Below are 17,016 nucleotides of genomic sequence, written 5' to 3'. Positions count from 1 at the left end.
GACGGAAGGACGGGAGACCAGTTAGATGAACAAAGACTACCAGGTATTGAGTGGGAAGATAGTAATTAAGACAGTTATTTAGGTGCCAAGCTCTATAGAGCCTTATAGGTGAGCATGGGGATTTTTAAGTCACCAAGACACCTGATAGGAAGTCAGTACAAGGACTCCAGGACAGGAGTACTGTGATCACCTTCATGTGACCTGGGCAGGATTCTGGCAGCTGGAGTGGAGAGTAGATTTAGATGCCCTAGCAAGAAGGCATTTGCAGTTCTAGTTCAGTATCAAGTCTAGTGAAGACAGTGTTGACCAGCTTTTCAGTCAGACAGTCAGAGACAACGTAGAAAAGGCAATATTAATTACATGGAAGAATGATGTTTTTACAATGTTTTGCACATACTTTATGGGTCAAATATTTAGCCGGTATCACATATCACCCCCAAGATCTTCCATTTAGATTGATTTTGAAGTGCAGTGCCATCAACAGGTAGGGTTACTGAATTAGCTTTACATAGCTGATGGGAGGTGCCGAGATCTCAGTCTAGTATAGTTAATAAACTCATCAAGTTCATAGCAGTTCATGTAAGTAGCTGCGTCAGCATGCGTAGGCTGCAAAGGAACAGGTAACGGGTTTGTTCCATGCTGAAAAGAAAAGAGAGAAAACACAACATTTCAGCTGTGGAGTCTTCTTCAGGTGTGAAAAAGACAAGTAGACAGCAAAGATTAAATAGCACAGAAGAACAAAAGCTGGAAAAGTGGAGGAGGAGGGAGAGGGGAGAGGCAGAGAGGCCACCCAGGAAGTGCTAAGTGGAGAGGGGTGGAGAAAGGTGTGAAACTCCTCTTTCTCAACACACACAGCAGAAAGACAATAGAAATGAAACTCATCCTGAAACTAGGTTCACACCATCCCCCTTCTCTCAATGACAGATTTATTTTCGTGTTATCTTCTCTATTCTCATAGATTTGGACTTCACACCTTTCTCACACATTTATTCACTCCTCTCCACTTTGCAGTATAAAATAGTTATACACAAGCCAATGTGGGAAAGAAAAAATTCCTCATTAAGGAAACCGAATTCAAGGAATGTCATGGTAAAATTGTGCAACACATAATTATAACCACATTTGAATGCAGTGAATGCCCTTGGTCACCATGTTAATAAAAAGAAATGTCTGCTCTTGGATCAGTCCAGAGAAGAGCAACCAGGCTAGGCTCTGAGCTTGTGTGTTCCAGTCCCGGAGGGGACACTGTTGTTATATCCTTGAGCAATGTACTTCTCTCTGATTGATTAGCGAACAGTTGTGTAAATAGAGGCAAAGATAAGTCACACTGGATAAGAATATCAAGATAAATATGGGCTCACAGCAGTGGGGGCCTGGGTTGCTGTGTGCCTGGAGTTTGTATGTTCTTATTTTCCTGAGAGTTTCCTCCCAAAGTCTAAAGTGATTAATTAGCGTCTTAGAAATGTGGGCCTAGTGTGAGTGTGTGTTTCTGTCTATGCGTGCTGCTTGCTGGTTAAGGCTCCGGCTCTCTCCACATTGTACTGGATAAAGCACTTTAGAAGATGGAAGGACCACATATATTCCTAGACCTACAAGAATCCAGATACTGAGATGCTGAAAGAACTAAACCTTCTCAGTCTTATTCAGAAAACAATGAGATGCCATTCAAGCAGTGACAAACTCAAATCTGGACTGACAAAGTCAACCCAACTGACTTCTTCTGAAACACAAATTGTGCAGACAGAAGTCAAAACTGCTGGGCAGTGAAATTAAAACTGAGAACAAGAGGCACTTCTTTAGACAGAGGTTATGAGAATTTGGAAGACGATCTTCTGTCAAGAAATGGCCGGAAGAGATTCTCAGATCAATGATATTCTAGTAGGCAAACAAGTTACATTATATGATTATATGGGCCAAATGGCCTCCTCTCATTATCCCACTAAAACCAAATTAAAGCAAAGTAATAGTGCTGAACTATCTATCATATTACAAATGCAGTATGTATGAAGTATGAAGAAGAGAATGAAGAAGGCTCCACAGCCAAATGTTCTCTTTTCTTTTGAGTATAGAATAAACCCTTTACTATTTCCTTTGCAGCCTATGCATGCTGACACAGCTACTGTACCTACTTGAACTTATTATATCTAAAATATACTTTTTACTGACATGAGCATAGTTTGCCAGTAAAATAAATCTTTCCTATTTTCTTTCAATAATATTCCCAATAATACTTATACTTTGCTCTGATCAATAATGATATGCAAAGTTTTAATTTATTTTTATTAAGTCAGTTTTGCCTTTATACCATATTTCTTGTGGATCTTCAATTTTTGGCTGTGATACAGGAATATATCATATATTGTATATTGTAAAAAAACAAACTGATTTCTTGGCAGCTTGCTCTCAGTTTTTCAGCAGTTTGGATTTACTTACTCTTCTTTTCAAAGTCTCATCACTTGAAAACCTTCAAATTCTTACTGACATCACTGATGACTATGGTTTTCTTATGTCTCTATTTTATTTATCTCAGCCAACATGTGGCCCTTTTTTCCCATTGGGGGTGTCATGGGATACTTTGACCACTAAAAGACTGGTCTATTAACGAAATGACTTCAGTTTGCTGAAGTGACATTTCTTTCCATATATACAGTGCAAGTGGAACAGAGAATCAGATGATGCTGGAAGCCCTGTCTGGCTGTTTCATTAAAAACCTGGCACATCCGCTAATCCGACTTCAGTTCACACATAGAATGTACACAAAGCACGTCTGCAGCTCCAGACCCCATCTTCCTGGGTTAAATTTGGGTTGTATCTGTCACGGATGTCGGAAGGGAAAGCTGTGGAATGACAAGGAGAGCAGTAGAGACCCTATGCGTAGCTGCAAAAGGGGCAACACAGGGGTTAGCTCAGGCTCAGGGGGTCGGACAATGTCAGTATAGAAACCTATGCCCTCAAGCCACAGACGTGGGGTGACCTAGTGCTAGGCAGGTCTCACGACATCTGTACCCTCAATGCAGAGCAGAGACAGGAAGTAAATAGGCTTCACAACAAGACACACCGGAAAGACGTGAATAATCACAGGGAACTAGGAACAGGACAGAAGTAGAGCACCCTCTAGGTGTACAGGGCGTGACAGTATCCAGTACTTAGTACACTTAGGACATAGTAAGCTCTTCATTGAATTCTGTGTTTGGAAATTTGCTATTAATGTGCAGGCAAGGTCCTGCAGGTGGATTTAACTGCAGCTAAAAAGGATAGATGGAGAATAAAATACCCTATGATCACATTTGGTTGTATTTGTTTACAGATGTTTTTGTTGTGTGTCTTCTCCCCCGCCAACTCTTTAAATGTGTTTCTTTATGTGTTTGTATTTTGAAAAGTAACCAGGAAAATATATGTTGTACAGTATGTGGCATTGGTGGTCAGGAGAAATGTTTTGAGTTACCTTGCAATAAGTTTAAAAAAAGAGTTTTAAAATACTGGAAGCATTTGATGTGAATTCTGTGATACGCTGGAATAATTTCAGTGTTTTTATTTTCCATTAACTTTTTGTCCTGTATTTTCTGCTCCCACAGTACGCAGCCTGGCTGGTTCTCTGGGTCACGTGGAACGTGTTTGTTATCTGCTTCTACTTGGAGGTTGGAGACCTTTCAAAGGTAATTTGCCACCTAATGCTTCAAAGCTGTTAACTCACTTTAATAACAGTCTGTTTGGCAAGGATTTTTTTTTAAAGAACTTGCTCTCTTGTTATTTACACTGTTACTTGTATCCTGTAATATAAGTACAATATCTACACAAGAGGAATCCCATATCTTATCTTGGTAAATACATACTGACACGAAAAAAGAAGAACAGAGTTCATAATCTATTTTTCACCTCAAAATACTTGCTTTGTTTTGAGCATGAACTTTTTCAGTGGTTTAATGAGGAGGCCAATTATTTTTGTTTCAGTGTTGAGCTGAAGAGAATGTCTGTGTGCAGTGACAGAAGTGTCTGCTGCATACAATTGTGTGTGCTGTAACTGTTTTTTAAGGTTGTTGTATATCTAATAGGAAAGGCCTCTGATCTTAGGAAACGTAAAGCTATCAAACATATTGAGAGTGAATTTAGAACTAAAGATTCAAAATTCCTGCTTTAAGAATTTGGAAGAGATCTAGTTTACGCAATAATCTTTATGCGAACATTAACATGCCATACACACAAATACTTTCTGTATACATACAAATACTTATTTTAAGGAAAATTGCCTTCTAAATATTTTCAGCCCCTACCTATCACTTATATTATATGAGCAAATTGTCATTAAGAATGGAGTAACTGCAGTGCAAGTTCAGACAGTGAATGATAAAGAACAGCACTTACAGTAAATGCTCTAGGTCAGTTTGACCATGGTCCTGAAATGACACATTTTTACAGGATTTATAGTCAGTTTATGGTCAATGACAATTAAATGTTGTGTCCCAAAGACATGTATTTTTTATGGTCAATGAGCAGGTTTCTGGAAAGCATATAAAGACATTCTAATTAAACAACTGATATATCAAGTAAAGTCATTTAGAGCTCAGATAGAATGTAACAGAAAATACTATGCTTCTCCAGGTCCATGGTTACAGATGTTTGTTTGGGGGAACTCAAATAGTGACCAGTCTCTAATTACCCGAATTTGGTCTGACTGGTAGGAGCAAATTTATCATTTACAGTATATTCATGTTTACACTAAAATGAGCTGTATGCCAGCCAAAGCAAGGCCACCTGTGGATTTTGTGGATTATACACAGTAATAATAAAATACTTCAGAATCAGAAAGATAATGTACTGTAAAGCTTTAATTAAGAATTTCCATTTGGTTGAATTATATTTTAGAAAAGGGCTGAGAAAAGGTTAGACCTAAGGAAGTTACCCTGTTGAGTGCTCATATGACTTGCTGTATATACTGTAGCATGATACTCAATGTCGATAGACTTTGAGCCTGTGACTAAAATCTAAGAATGCTATTAGTCTGTTCAGGTTTCCCAACTTTCTTCAATTGCACGATAGATTTTTCTGAGCATATATACTGTACAGTGGATATAAAAAAGTCTACACACCCTTATTGAAATTGCAGGTTTTTGTGATGTAAAGCCAGAAATCAAGATAAATCATGTCAGACATTTTTCCATCTTAAATGTGACCTTGTAACCAACAAAATTCAAGAGAAAAACAAATAGATAATTATTCAGAAAAATAATTGAAATTAAAAAACCTACAACACTCTGGTTGCCGAAGTAGAGAGTTGTGGATTGTCCTTTAAATTCGTCATTTCATCTGGACACAATGGAGAACATAGCTGTGTATAAGCTTTTTGAAACCCACCGCCTTGAGGAACATGTTGAGGTCTAGGATTTCACTGTCGTCTTTGAGCATTAGGCAGAATTTTGAAAAAAAAAACCCTTCCACAGATTTGAGAGGTTGAATAACATACATGAAAACACCGAACAAAGATCCTTGTTGCACTAAACAGAAGACTTAGATGTTTTGCAATCATGTGTACTTTTAAAGAATTAAAAGCTAGGTAGGTTGAACTGTTTCAGTACACGTATCAAAAAGAGAAACAGCTTGGTGAAAATTCGCTGTGAAGGTAGATGTTATTGAACACTCAGGTAAAGGGGACCCGCCATCTCTAGGTGAGATGAAACCAGAAGGAAAGGGATGATGTGGCTGTATTATGGATTATTGTTGCAGGTTTGAGTATTGAATCTCAGTGCCTTGGGTTTCGTAGGACTGTCCCCAGTGGCAGGAGAGGGAGGTGCAGCACCACAGTCATGGGAGGGGGGCAGGGCCGCTGCTGTCAGGACCATCTGAATTTGGTCTGACAGTTGGATCTAAAACAGAAATTTTCTAAGCGTCCGGGAACATCCTGCAAGCTTTGCTTTTTTGTTTCTTCATCATATTTATCAGCATCAAGGAAAGCATCATCTTCCTTGCCATTTCCTTCTCATCTTCAGTTTTACGTGGATGCTAAATGCTGAATCGTCTTGGAACGTTAGGAAGTGTGAACTTCCACTTGCTAAGTTTCCCCAGTCAACAGCATTAATAATTTATCTCTTTTATTAAAAATTTAAAAATAAAGAATCTTTCTGTCGCTGTTCCAATGTAATGCTGTTTGAAAATCATTATATAAATCATGTACAGCAAAAACATGTTCATACTAACAGAATGCAAGTGACTGTCATTTCCACTCAGAGTAATGACTATCTTGTCAATTTACCTCCTCTTACATATTGATCCAGTACCCAGTAAGAGTTCTCAGTGCTGACTTTGCAGTGACAGCAGCTCGCCCACGTCTCTGCTGGAAGTCAGGAGTTTTTCTTCCCATTTCTTTCCATCCTCAAGATAAAACCTTATTTATTTTACAACGCTATTAGACTGTTATTAAATTAGTCTACACTAACAGATTTTCAACATGGATAAATAAATTTGTTCAGTTCATTTTATTTTATAGCTCAACAATGGAGGATTCTGCTGGAATGCTACAAGTTTCAAAGGTTCAGCATTCAGTAATGCAATAGAACTAAGCCTCTGTGTCGGTAATACAGACTATTTGTCAGTATTTCTGTTGTTGATGAACACTTTTTACTGACCCTCACTATTCCACTCCCCTGGGTTTCTATATCTAACGTTTCTAAGGTTTGTCTGGCTGAGAATATGACAGATAGCAATTGTTGCCAGACTGTGTCCATGCTGTGGATTTATACTTGTTACTGGTGGGTATTTGCAATTGTTCAATTTTTCAGGTTAACAATTTAAAGATATTTACTTTCATTAAGCTCAAATTTATCTTGTGTCAGCTTAAACTGAAATCAAAAAGTACTTTGATACTAGTGTTGTATCAAAGGGAATTTGAGAATATGAAATATTTATAATATATATAAATTTATACTATATAATATTTATACTCTTTCACTATTGCGTGATATTTACTATTACTATTACTCTTTTAGGTCCAGTAAATACTGAACAATTTGCAATAATGATAAAGTAAATGTGGGTGCAAAAGCATGATGCATGGTTCTGTGCATGTTCCTGGACACATGTTGGGGAAATGTGAAAACTACTGCACATGAAGCATTTAAAAGCAATTATTTGACAACAGCACGTTCAGGTGTTTGGCGAAATTCTAATAGTAATGCAATGAGATGATGAGCGTGAATGGGTAGCATACTTTATACTTGGCATTAATTTGCCTAGCTGGGGAAAGGTCAGGGCTATCACAACCCCCCTCACTTCTCAGGAATGAGCCAGGGAGAAAACAGTGAAGTTGGGGTGGAGGGAGGGGAACTAGAATAAAGGCACACAGTTTGGGGCAGCCAGCATATTGTATATTGTATGTTCAGAATCTGAATGACAGACTGTAAATTATGACGTTTGACTGATTCTTAAAATACCTCAAGTACTCTTGCAATTTGCTGTTACAATTTCTGCTGTTAGAGTAAATTCAGACACTCACTCAGGAGAACATACTGTACAAATTCCAAACTGACAACACCCCAGGTCCAGAACTGAACCCAGGGCACCAGCACTGCGAGACAGTAATGCCACCCCGTGCACCACCATGCCACCCATAGGCTCACCAGTTAGAACCAGTAGTATACCAGTGGCATGAAGCCACGAGTGCTCTGAAACAAATATAATGTACATACAGTAGGTACCAGTCACGTAGATAATTGTTTTAGTCAAAAAATACATAGAGGTGATCCAGTCATCTACTACATGAGAAGGCATGAGAAGGTGGAGAGATCTTGTTGAGAACTGCTCTTGACTAAATTATTTTATTTCCATAAACAAATTACCATAATTACTAAATTAATTTTGAAGATGGAGAAGTCAGGTAGAGATACTGAAAATAAATTAAAGAATAACATCATTGATCAATAGATCAATAAATGTAAGTTTTAGATAATTGAATATCATTGGGGTCAGTCCTACTATGATTTCTAAATACTTCATCAGTTTTAATTACCATCACTACCATCACCATCACTAGTTTAAATGAAAGACCAAATAATACAGTTGACACTGGACATCCCTGTCAACAGCCATTCCTATGTGTAAATTGAGAGAATATTAAACATCAGTATGAACACATGGTGGGGATATTGGGGGATATTGTATAGAGTATTAATCATTTAAATAAATGAAACCAAACCAAAATGTTCAAGGACAATCCATAGGTATTCATCCATTCTAAATGATCAAAAGCCTTTTTTTATCTAAGGACAGTACTGCACAAGGAGCTTTGGTAAAAAGCATGGTTTATAATGTGGAAAAGTAATTCTACATTATCAGAAGCAGACCTCTCAGAGACCCCCGTCTGTTTATAATGTATGAGGTGCCATATATTTTTATTCAGTTTGAAAGAATCATTGAAAAAGTTTAATATCAGAATTTATCAATGAAAGTGGTCTAAAGAATTCTAATCAAGCTTTAGACCTTAAAACCTTTTCTTCTGAAATTACTTTTTTCTGTATGGAGGCAAATTAGGTATTGTGCTGTGAAAACAGAAAAATCAGCAAAAAACAAAGTGTGTTCATTATATTGAGGTGGAAAGACCAGATAATTATTTTCACAATTTGTATGTAGAAAGATTTGAATATTGAAAATGAATATTCTGGTTTATTTTTCAGAAGACTGGAACAGTAATAATTCAGGTCTTTTAATCTCAAAAGGACAAACAGATCAAAGAAGACTACCATTTCCTCAAAGAATCCTGGATAATGTTGATGGTATCATTCTTCCCCACCCTTACATGCACCCTAATGATCCAAAGACTGAATCTCTGATACATGTCCTCTGGTTATTCCAAATGGACTTTAAACCATTTTAGATATTTTCCACATTTCTAATTCGCCTCCGTCCAGATTCTGCCTCTCTGCTACTTGAATAATATCAATCATTTTGCTCTCTGTTGAAACTGAAGAGATAATTGATGTGATCTTATCCTCTAGTGGTTGGATATGAGACCAAATGATAATTAAGGAAGCAGAAGCATGTTTAACCTCAGTAATGGGATCTTCTGTTAATCACTGTTGTAATACAGCAGCCAACAACATTTTTCAATGAGAAAAGAGCCTCAAAAAGAAAAAACAAGATGCCCATTATTTCTGCAATAGAGGAGGTATCATTATCATCCAAAGACTCCGGAATATCCACACATTTAATAGAGTAAGAAGCTTTAGTTTAAAATAATAATAATAATTATCATTGCTTACACATATATAGCGCTTTTCTGGACACTCCACTCAAAGCGCTTTACAGGTAATGGGGACTCCCCTCCACCACCACCAATGTGCAGCATCCACCTGGATGATGTGACGGCAGCCATAGTGCGCCAGAACGCTAACCACACATCAGCTATCAGTGGGGAGGAGAGCAGAGAGTAATGAAGCCAATTCATAGATGGAGATTGTTAGAAGGCTATGATAGGTAAGGGCCAATGGGAAATTTGGCCAGGACGCCAGTGTAACACCCCTACACTGAATGCTGACCACAGAGAGTCAGGACCATGGTTTTACATCTCATCCGAAGGACGGCACCTGTTTACAGTATATTGTCCCCATCACTATACTGGGGCATTAGGACCCACACGGACCGCAGGATGAGCACCCCCTGCTGACCCTACTACCACCTCCACGGTTCCAGCTGCAACCTTAGCTTTCCCAGCTCTTCAAACTGTTTACATTCAAACTGTCTACATGTTTACTTGTATTTTGTCTACTGTTTGTTTGTATATTGTCTTGATGCATGGTTTGCACTTTGTTTTGTTTTTTACACTTGTTTTACAATCGAGAGACTTTCTGTAAGTAAGAATTCCATTGTACCAGAACCGGTTACATATGGCAATAAAGTTCAAGTTCTCCCATCCAGGTACTGACCAGGCTCACACCTTTAGCTTGCTTGCTTATTGTGGTTGGATGTCGTGCTGCTGCAATTGTGGGGAAAGAGAGATGATCCGTAATTCAATGGGAGGCATGGGAATGATCACAGTGCTTCTCAAGGGCTGACGTAGCAGAGATGGAACTTAAACAGAAACAGTAATACAGCTGTTTCATTGTGAAAAACATAAAACAGGCTGCTCCTTCTCTCCTTCTCTCCCCATTATCCCCTTCATTTGAAACAATTCTATGCAAAACGGGAGCATCGTGCAGAAGAAGGGAACGTTTCAGTTTATTGCAGCAACTGTTACGGGAATGTGGTCAGATGAGTGTCTCTCCGCCACACCACACGACAGATCTCGTTTGACTTGATGAATGTGTACAATAAAAGATTTTCAAGTGTTGAGCCCTGCAGGACTTGGTGAGGGGAAAGACAATTGTGATACTATATATCTTTTTACAATAATGGTAGAGGTATTTCATCTGAAGTAACAATACTTGATAGCCTCTGAAAAAAATCCATATGAAAAACTAATAGCATAATAAACTTTATGAGGTTACATATTTCTTAAATACTTTTGTTTATTTTAAACCTTAAAATACAACACCTTGATAGCTAGGCTCCAGTAAATTCTTCCATCCTTTGGTTAGCACTCAGTTATAATTGAATGACAGTGACAGTGTAGATTCCATAACTGATGGAACCAATATATACTGTATGATGTCTTGCCAGAGGTGGGTTTGAATTTATTAGAAAATAATAGCTGGTCTCCAAAGTTAGACATATGCTTTTCATTAAATTTAAGAAATTGTATTAGTCATAGATAGGATTATTCAGGAAAGTGTTTTTTTATACAAGTGCTGTTCTGGTGTTACATACTGTATGAGTGAAAAGGGATTGAAAATGGGTCACTATAACCTTTTGAGCTGCAGACTTTAATTTATTCAAATTAATAGGTTTGTTGTTAACATTTTTTGGCTTCAATATAGATTTGTAGACTTACATTTAAGGAAATAAAAAATAATAAATTAATTAAATCAAGGAGACTTGGCTGTCTAACTTCTGATTTTTCCCCAGGCCCTACTTTGGTACCTATTGGAGAAGTGAATTGATATGATTCAATGAATGTAGCTTTGAAATCTCATAAGTAATAGAGACATACTGTACCACACTTAATTTTTGCAGTAACATCAAAGTTAAAACATCTTAATGAAAACATCCTTAAACATAAAGATAAGGAGCATACTGTAGGTATGCCAGATCTTCAGAGGGATCATCTTATCAAGTAAAATAAAGAATATCCTGTAGGATAACTTGGTTTCTATTAGTTAATTGATCTGGGACGCTCATCCAGACGTTTCTTGAAAAAAGCCAAAAGCCTTTTTCAGGTGAACCATTGGACTTTTAGCTTTACTTTGAACTGTGATATCAACCTCTACTTATTCCTTTGCATCTACATATTTGCACATTACACTCCAGAAGTGGAAACTACACGGAAGTGCCTTTATAACTGAGGATAGGAGACTATTACTACTATTAGTTATATACTGTATACTATTAGTATTTTAAGTAAAAAAGCTTTTAAAAATGTATGAAATTAAACAATAAAGAATGATAAAGAATCATTCATACTTTATTAAACACATTTGCGTAACATTACTCTAAATTGTTTATGTCGTTAATTAAAAACCTGGTGTTTTTTGAGAATGTAATGTAAACTATATTTTACTAGAGCAGCAAAATGTAGTTGAATTTTAATTTAGATTTAAATAATATTTATGTTATGAATGAATATTCTTAAGTAATGGCTCTTCAGTTATAAAATGGCAATAAGTGTATTGATCACAAATCAACACTCAAACTATTTCCATTAACCTAATTCCAGTGCACTGCTGTTTATTTTTAATTGAATAGATATTTAAAACAGTATTTAACAGTGCAGATCTTACATTTACAGTAGATTAGTTGCTTCCATACAACATCTAACTCTTTGCTGGGAAGAGTAAACTGAGATAATTGTACATTTCAACTTTAACTTAGACCAATGTTATCTAACAGAATTAATAATCAACTACATACATTATTGGAAAGATAGATTAGAAATAACTATGTTACTCACATCAGTGGCTTTCCGTGATTATTTTCATCTATAATGCATGGGTTTTAGCACAGTTGACAGTTTACCAGGTTTGCCCTGGGGTTGAAACTATTAAAAATTAAAACTGCTTCTAATTCTCCGTAATGCATTGTGATATACATTACAAAAGACTGAAGTTACACATATAGAAAAATACCTAATAAGAAAGTTTTTCAGGTGGTCTCTTTTTATCTGTAGTCTTATTTTAATGGACACAGACATGGAAATGTACCCATAGCCAGGACTGAGGACTAAGGAATTGCTAGCTGTGTAGAGCTAAATGGTGAAGTACCACAGCACATCTAGCGCCAGTGTTCCCCTTATGCCCCCAAATGAAAAAGAACTGATTATCCCTGGGATCATTCACAGGGATTATTAATTAATAAGCAATTGCTTTGTTTTGCAAGTGCTTTTGCATATCTGAGGATGTGGAATACGGCAATGAACTTTGCTGCATTTCAAAATGCTACACGTTTTTGCTGTGTAAAGGCACCATCTGTCTTTTAAGCCATTCAGCTAAGTGCTACTGCCAAAAAACCCTCTCAGAAAATGACGAACAAAGACTTCAGCAAACATGCCTGCCTTTAATGTTCATGCATACATAATACTTAATTTATGCATTGTCCATGAATTCCAAGAATTCTTTTGAAATTAAAGACCTCAAATAGGCAAAATTGTTGATATGAAGTTTCCCCTTTCCTTTTTTTGTATCTGATACGTGCTTAATTTATATGGGCATTATAAAAAATAGATATATTTTAGATGTATTATGTTGATGTTTTTTTTCCAAAGAAGGGCTTTTTATGTACTGTATACCTGGTCTGCAAAATGTTTAATGTTTTTTTTTTTCAGAAAATCCAAAGAAAGCCATTCAATTGGTACTAAGACTAAAAGATGTTTCCTGAACAAATAAATTCTTCTTTTGTATGAATATAATCTGACTTGTAGTTACATTTCAATGTCTAAGCTGGAAATCTGGCTTGTTTGGCAAAGTGTTTTGTAGTTGCAGGAACCATAATTTTTTTGTCTTTCTTAAAGAGGATCAACCGATTTCCTCTATAAAGAGTTGTTTGCATTAGTGCTAACTCAAAAAAACTGAGGAAGCTGAGCTACATCCTTTTAGAGAATGTTAAAGGTTCTGGGATGTTTCTGGATGAAAAGAGTTACATTCATGCTAGGGATAGTTATTAAGTCCTCTCAAACATTTCCTTCAAATTCAGAAATACACCAGAATGGGAAAGGGAGTTTGAACAATTTTGAACTGGCAAAAATTGCAGTGTCTCGAAATGCAAAGTTGGTAGAGACTTATCCAAGGAAGTAATTCCTGCCAAAGGTGCCTGTAATAAATATCGACTCAAGGGGGTGAACACTTAAGCAAACAGATATTTTCTGTTTTCTATTTATAATTAATTTAGGTGAATTTGTAGAGCAGCTTGTTGGCATAATGGCTTCAGTGTGTGACTTGCATTCTGGAAGCTGGGGTTTGAATCCTGCTCATGGCATGAGTTCTCCCTTAACAATTAAGCATTTCTTGGGGCGGTGCTGTGGCTCTGTGGCTCAGGATCTGTGCCTGTGGCTGGAAGGTTGCTAGTTTGTATCCCGCAGCTGGCAGAGGAATCCTACTCTGTTGGGCCCCTGAGCAAGGCCCTTAACCCCAACTGCTTCAGGGGTGCTGTATAAAAGGTTGACCCTGCACTCTGAGCCCAAACTATGGTACTGCTGTGTACATACAGTACGAACATGTTGTGATATTTAGAAATATAAATACATAAAATATAAAGAAATATAAAAAAGTCAATATACTGTAGTGTCCATAATATTTGCTATTTTAGTTTTTCAAAGAAATGTTTATTTGTTAAAAGAAAACTCATAGCGATTGCTGGATTTGAACACCTGACGCTTATAAGTCAGTCACTTAAGCTATCACGTTACCAATCCAGTCATGTGACAAGCACTGAAACAGCAATACACATATCAATGGAAAGTTTTATACTACTGTTTGTGCTACAGTACCTCAATATAATTATATTGTTATTAATTTCTTTAGATACGCGATTCCATATAATATTCCCTATTAATCAAATTCTAACAGTATGCTTTTGTTTACTCCAATAACTAGCATATTTGCAGAAAAGGTTAAAACGATCAATTCTCACAAAGTATATAAACGTACAGGAATATGGACAGAAGGAGCATGTAAAAACGTTTCAAAATAACCACATGTAAGACTTTGATGCTAAAAAATGTTTAGGGAGAAATGGAATACTGGTGTGTATTTTTTCTTTAAACTACCAAGATCAGCCATATACAGTACAGTTACATACAGTAATATGTTTATGTTCCTAAATTAATATATTTTATGAGCATTTGAAAGGCATACTTTATATGATTGGAAAGGAATGCATGATCGGACCAACGAAATGCTGTGGTGTTACTGTCACGTCCTCTGCAGCCAGAGGGCGCTCCTTCTCTGTCCTGTCTCTTATTTCCGGTTCTTTGCTGTCCTTCCGGTGTTTCTCTCTCTCTGGGGCTATATATTTCCGGGTCTTGGGTCCTAATGCCCCAGTATAGTGACGGGGACGCTATACTGTAAAACAGGCGCCGTCCTTCGGATGAGACGTAAAACCAAGGTCCTGACTCTCTGTGGTCATTAAAAATTCCAGGGCGTTTCTCGAAAAGAGTAGGGCGTCCTGGCCAAATTTACCAATGGCCCTTACTTTGTGGCCCCCTAATAATCCCCCTCTATGAATTGGCTACATTACTCTGCTCTCCTCACCACTGATAGCTGATGTGTGGTGAGCGTTCTGGCGCACTATGGCTGCCGTTGCATCATCCAGGTGGATGCTGCACATTGGTGGTGGTGGAGGGGAGTCCCCATTACCTGTAAAGCGCTTTGAGTGGAGTGTCCAGAAAAGCGCTATATAAGTGTAAGCAATTATTATTATTATTATTATTATTATTATTATTATTATTATTATTATTATTATTATTATTATTCTGCCGGCACTCAGCATTGATGTTCGGATGTCCTGAAACCCGCCTAGCACCAGGTCGCCCCACGTCCGCTACCTGAGGGCATAGGTTTCTATACGGCATTCCCTGAACAGCTGAGCCCGGGCTAACCCCCGTCTCGCCGCTACGCATAGGGTCTTTTTGCTCTCCTGCCTTTCCACAGTTCATCCTTTCCGACATCCGTGACAGTTACTTTTTGTCATTGAAAAAATAAAGTATTTTTGTTTACAAAGACGGTTACAAAGAATGTGGACCAGGGTAATACTTTGAGTTTACAGCTTGTCCGAGGTAATTCATTATTAATACTGTTAGTAATATCTTTGGTCAAGACTTTGATGCATAAAATATTTCTGCATAATTAAAATATTCAATAATACAGTATATATCATAATGTGGTAGGTTATCATAAGGTGGTATGTTGTGTACTTTTGTCCAAATTTTTAATGTATAATGATTAACATGCTGTAATACACAGTTTAAATTTAAAAGTCTAAAGAGTATACAACTTAATTTCTTAATTGAATAAAGATTGTCCCTCAGCAGTGATCGGGATTCAAAGCCGGGTGTTTTCTGGTGACAGCTCAGATGCTGTACAGGAGAGGTTAAGCTTTATTAGCTCCACCTGCCAGTTTTACAATGTGATTCCGGATACTATTAACATAATCTAATTTGCATACAGTATATTGCGGTATTTTGCGATACACCCACCGTGTTGTACCGCAGCGTACCCCGCTCATTTTAAATGGCTGCATCTGTACGTATAAATTAGATTTTATTATTAGTGAACACGTTTATATATTTAATATTTTAATTATATATATTAGATATTTCAAACTGAAAAGAAGAATTTTTTATTAAATTTCATCTAGATACCTGAACTAGCAGTCATTTTATTTACAGTTAGTTTCACTTGCCATTACACTTCAAAGTGGGATCACAAAGAAAATATATATGGTTGCAAACTACTCCAAAGCTGTATGAGCTTGTGCTTCTTCAGACAGGAAAGTGAAACTAAAAAGTGCCGAAACAACTTTGATGAAGCCAATTGATTACAAATACCGTAATATTAACTACTAATCAACTACTAAAAATAAAAAAGAAAAGCAAAATATATGTATAAAAAAATAGATTTTAAATGTTATAATTTAAAAATACAAGTAGTGATTTTAAAATTAGTATTTAAAAATAAAACATTGTATACATATAAAAAAAAACTCAATTGTGATTTCTGTTTAAGGGCATCTTTAAATTCCCTTCCTCTCTTTAGGAGAATCCTGGAGATCGTTGGTCTGGAGGTTCAATCATGTTATTACTTTATCATTAATATTATTTTAATATTTGACATACTGTGGAATATAAAATTAAAAGAAATGCAAATATAGTTTACGTATTATTTTATGATTAGAAAAGGTATTTATTATGCCTAAGGGACAGTCTGTTAAAAAGTACAACCCAGACCATTTCACATGAAAAGCAAGAATTTTACAACTGTGCCATATAATATTGGTATGATAGTGCAGACCGATTTCCTTCTACTGTTCAAAGAAAAGCTTCTCAAACGGAGAAACGGGCAAAAGGAAACAAGGTTGATTCAAGAGAGATGCAAACAAATGTCTGAATTGGTTTAATAATATCATCAATCTTAAATGTTGGTTATTTATTGTCTTTCAATCCCACTTTGGAGATTGTTTGACTGATCTGGCTGGTAGAACTGGATTTTACTCCCACCATTGTCAATATTCACATGTTTGCTCATTCATGTTATTCATTAACTACTAATATTATTTTTGTATTTACATATAAATATTGTAATATATATAATTAATAAAGAAATCAAAATAATACTGTATATACATATACAAGAGTCATTGTTTCTTAAAAGTACAACTGGCTTATTAACCAGGAAGTGAACCCAGGAACTTTTTGCTCACAGGCACCTACTGTATGTTACCACT

The 17,016-nt window shown here is 36.6% G+C and overlaps 1 protein-coding gene across 1 annotated transcript in view; it reads left to right on the top strand.

Annotated features, from left to right (window-relative positions):
• nkain2 (sodium/potassium transporting ATPase interacting 2) overlaps positions 1–17,016 on the top strand; it is a 271,975-nt gene that overhangs the window by 118,256 nt on the left and 136,703 nt on the right. The window contains exon 3 of the mRNA XM_088626942.1: positions 3,576–3,656. Coding sequence (XP_088483068.1) covers positions 3,576–3,656 — 81 coding nt within the window. The remainder of the gene's footprint in view (positions 1–3,575; positions 3,657–17,016) is intronic.

Source organism: Lepisosteus platostomus, chromosome 3, assembly GCF_059453375.1.
Source record: "Lepisosteus platostomus isolate fLepPlt1 chromosome 3, fLepPlt1.hap1, whole genome shotgun sequence".
Lineage (NCBI taxonomy): Eukaryota > Metazoa > Chordata > Actinopteri > Semionotiformes > Lepisosteidae > Lepisosteus > Lepisosteus platostomus.
This window is presented reverse-complemented; position numbering and strand designations above follow the sequence as displayed.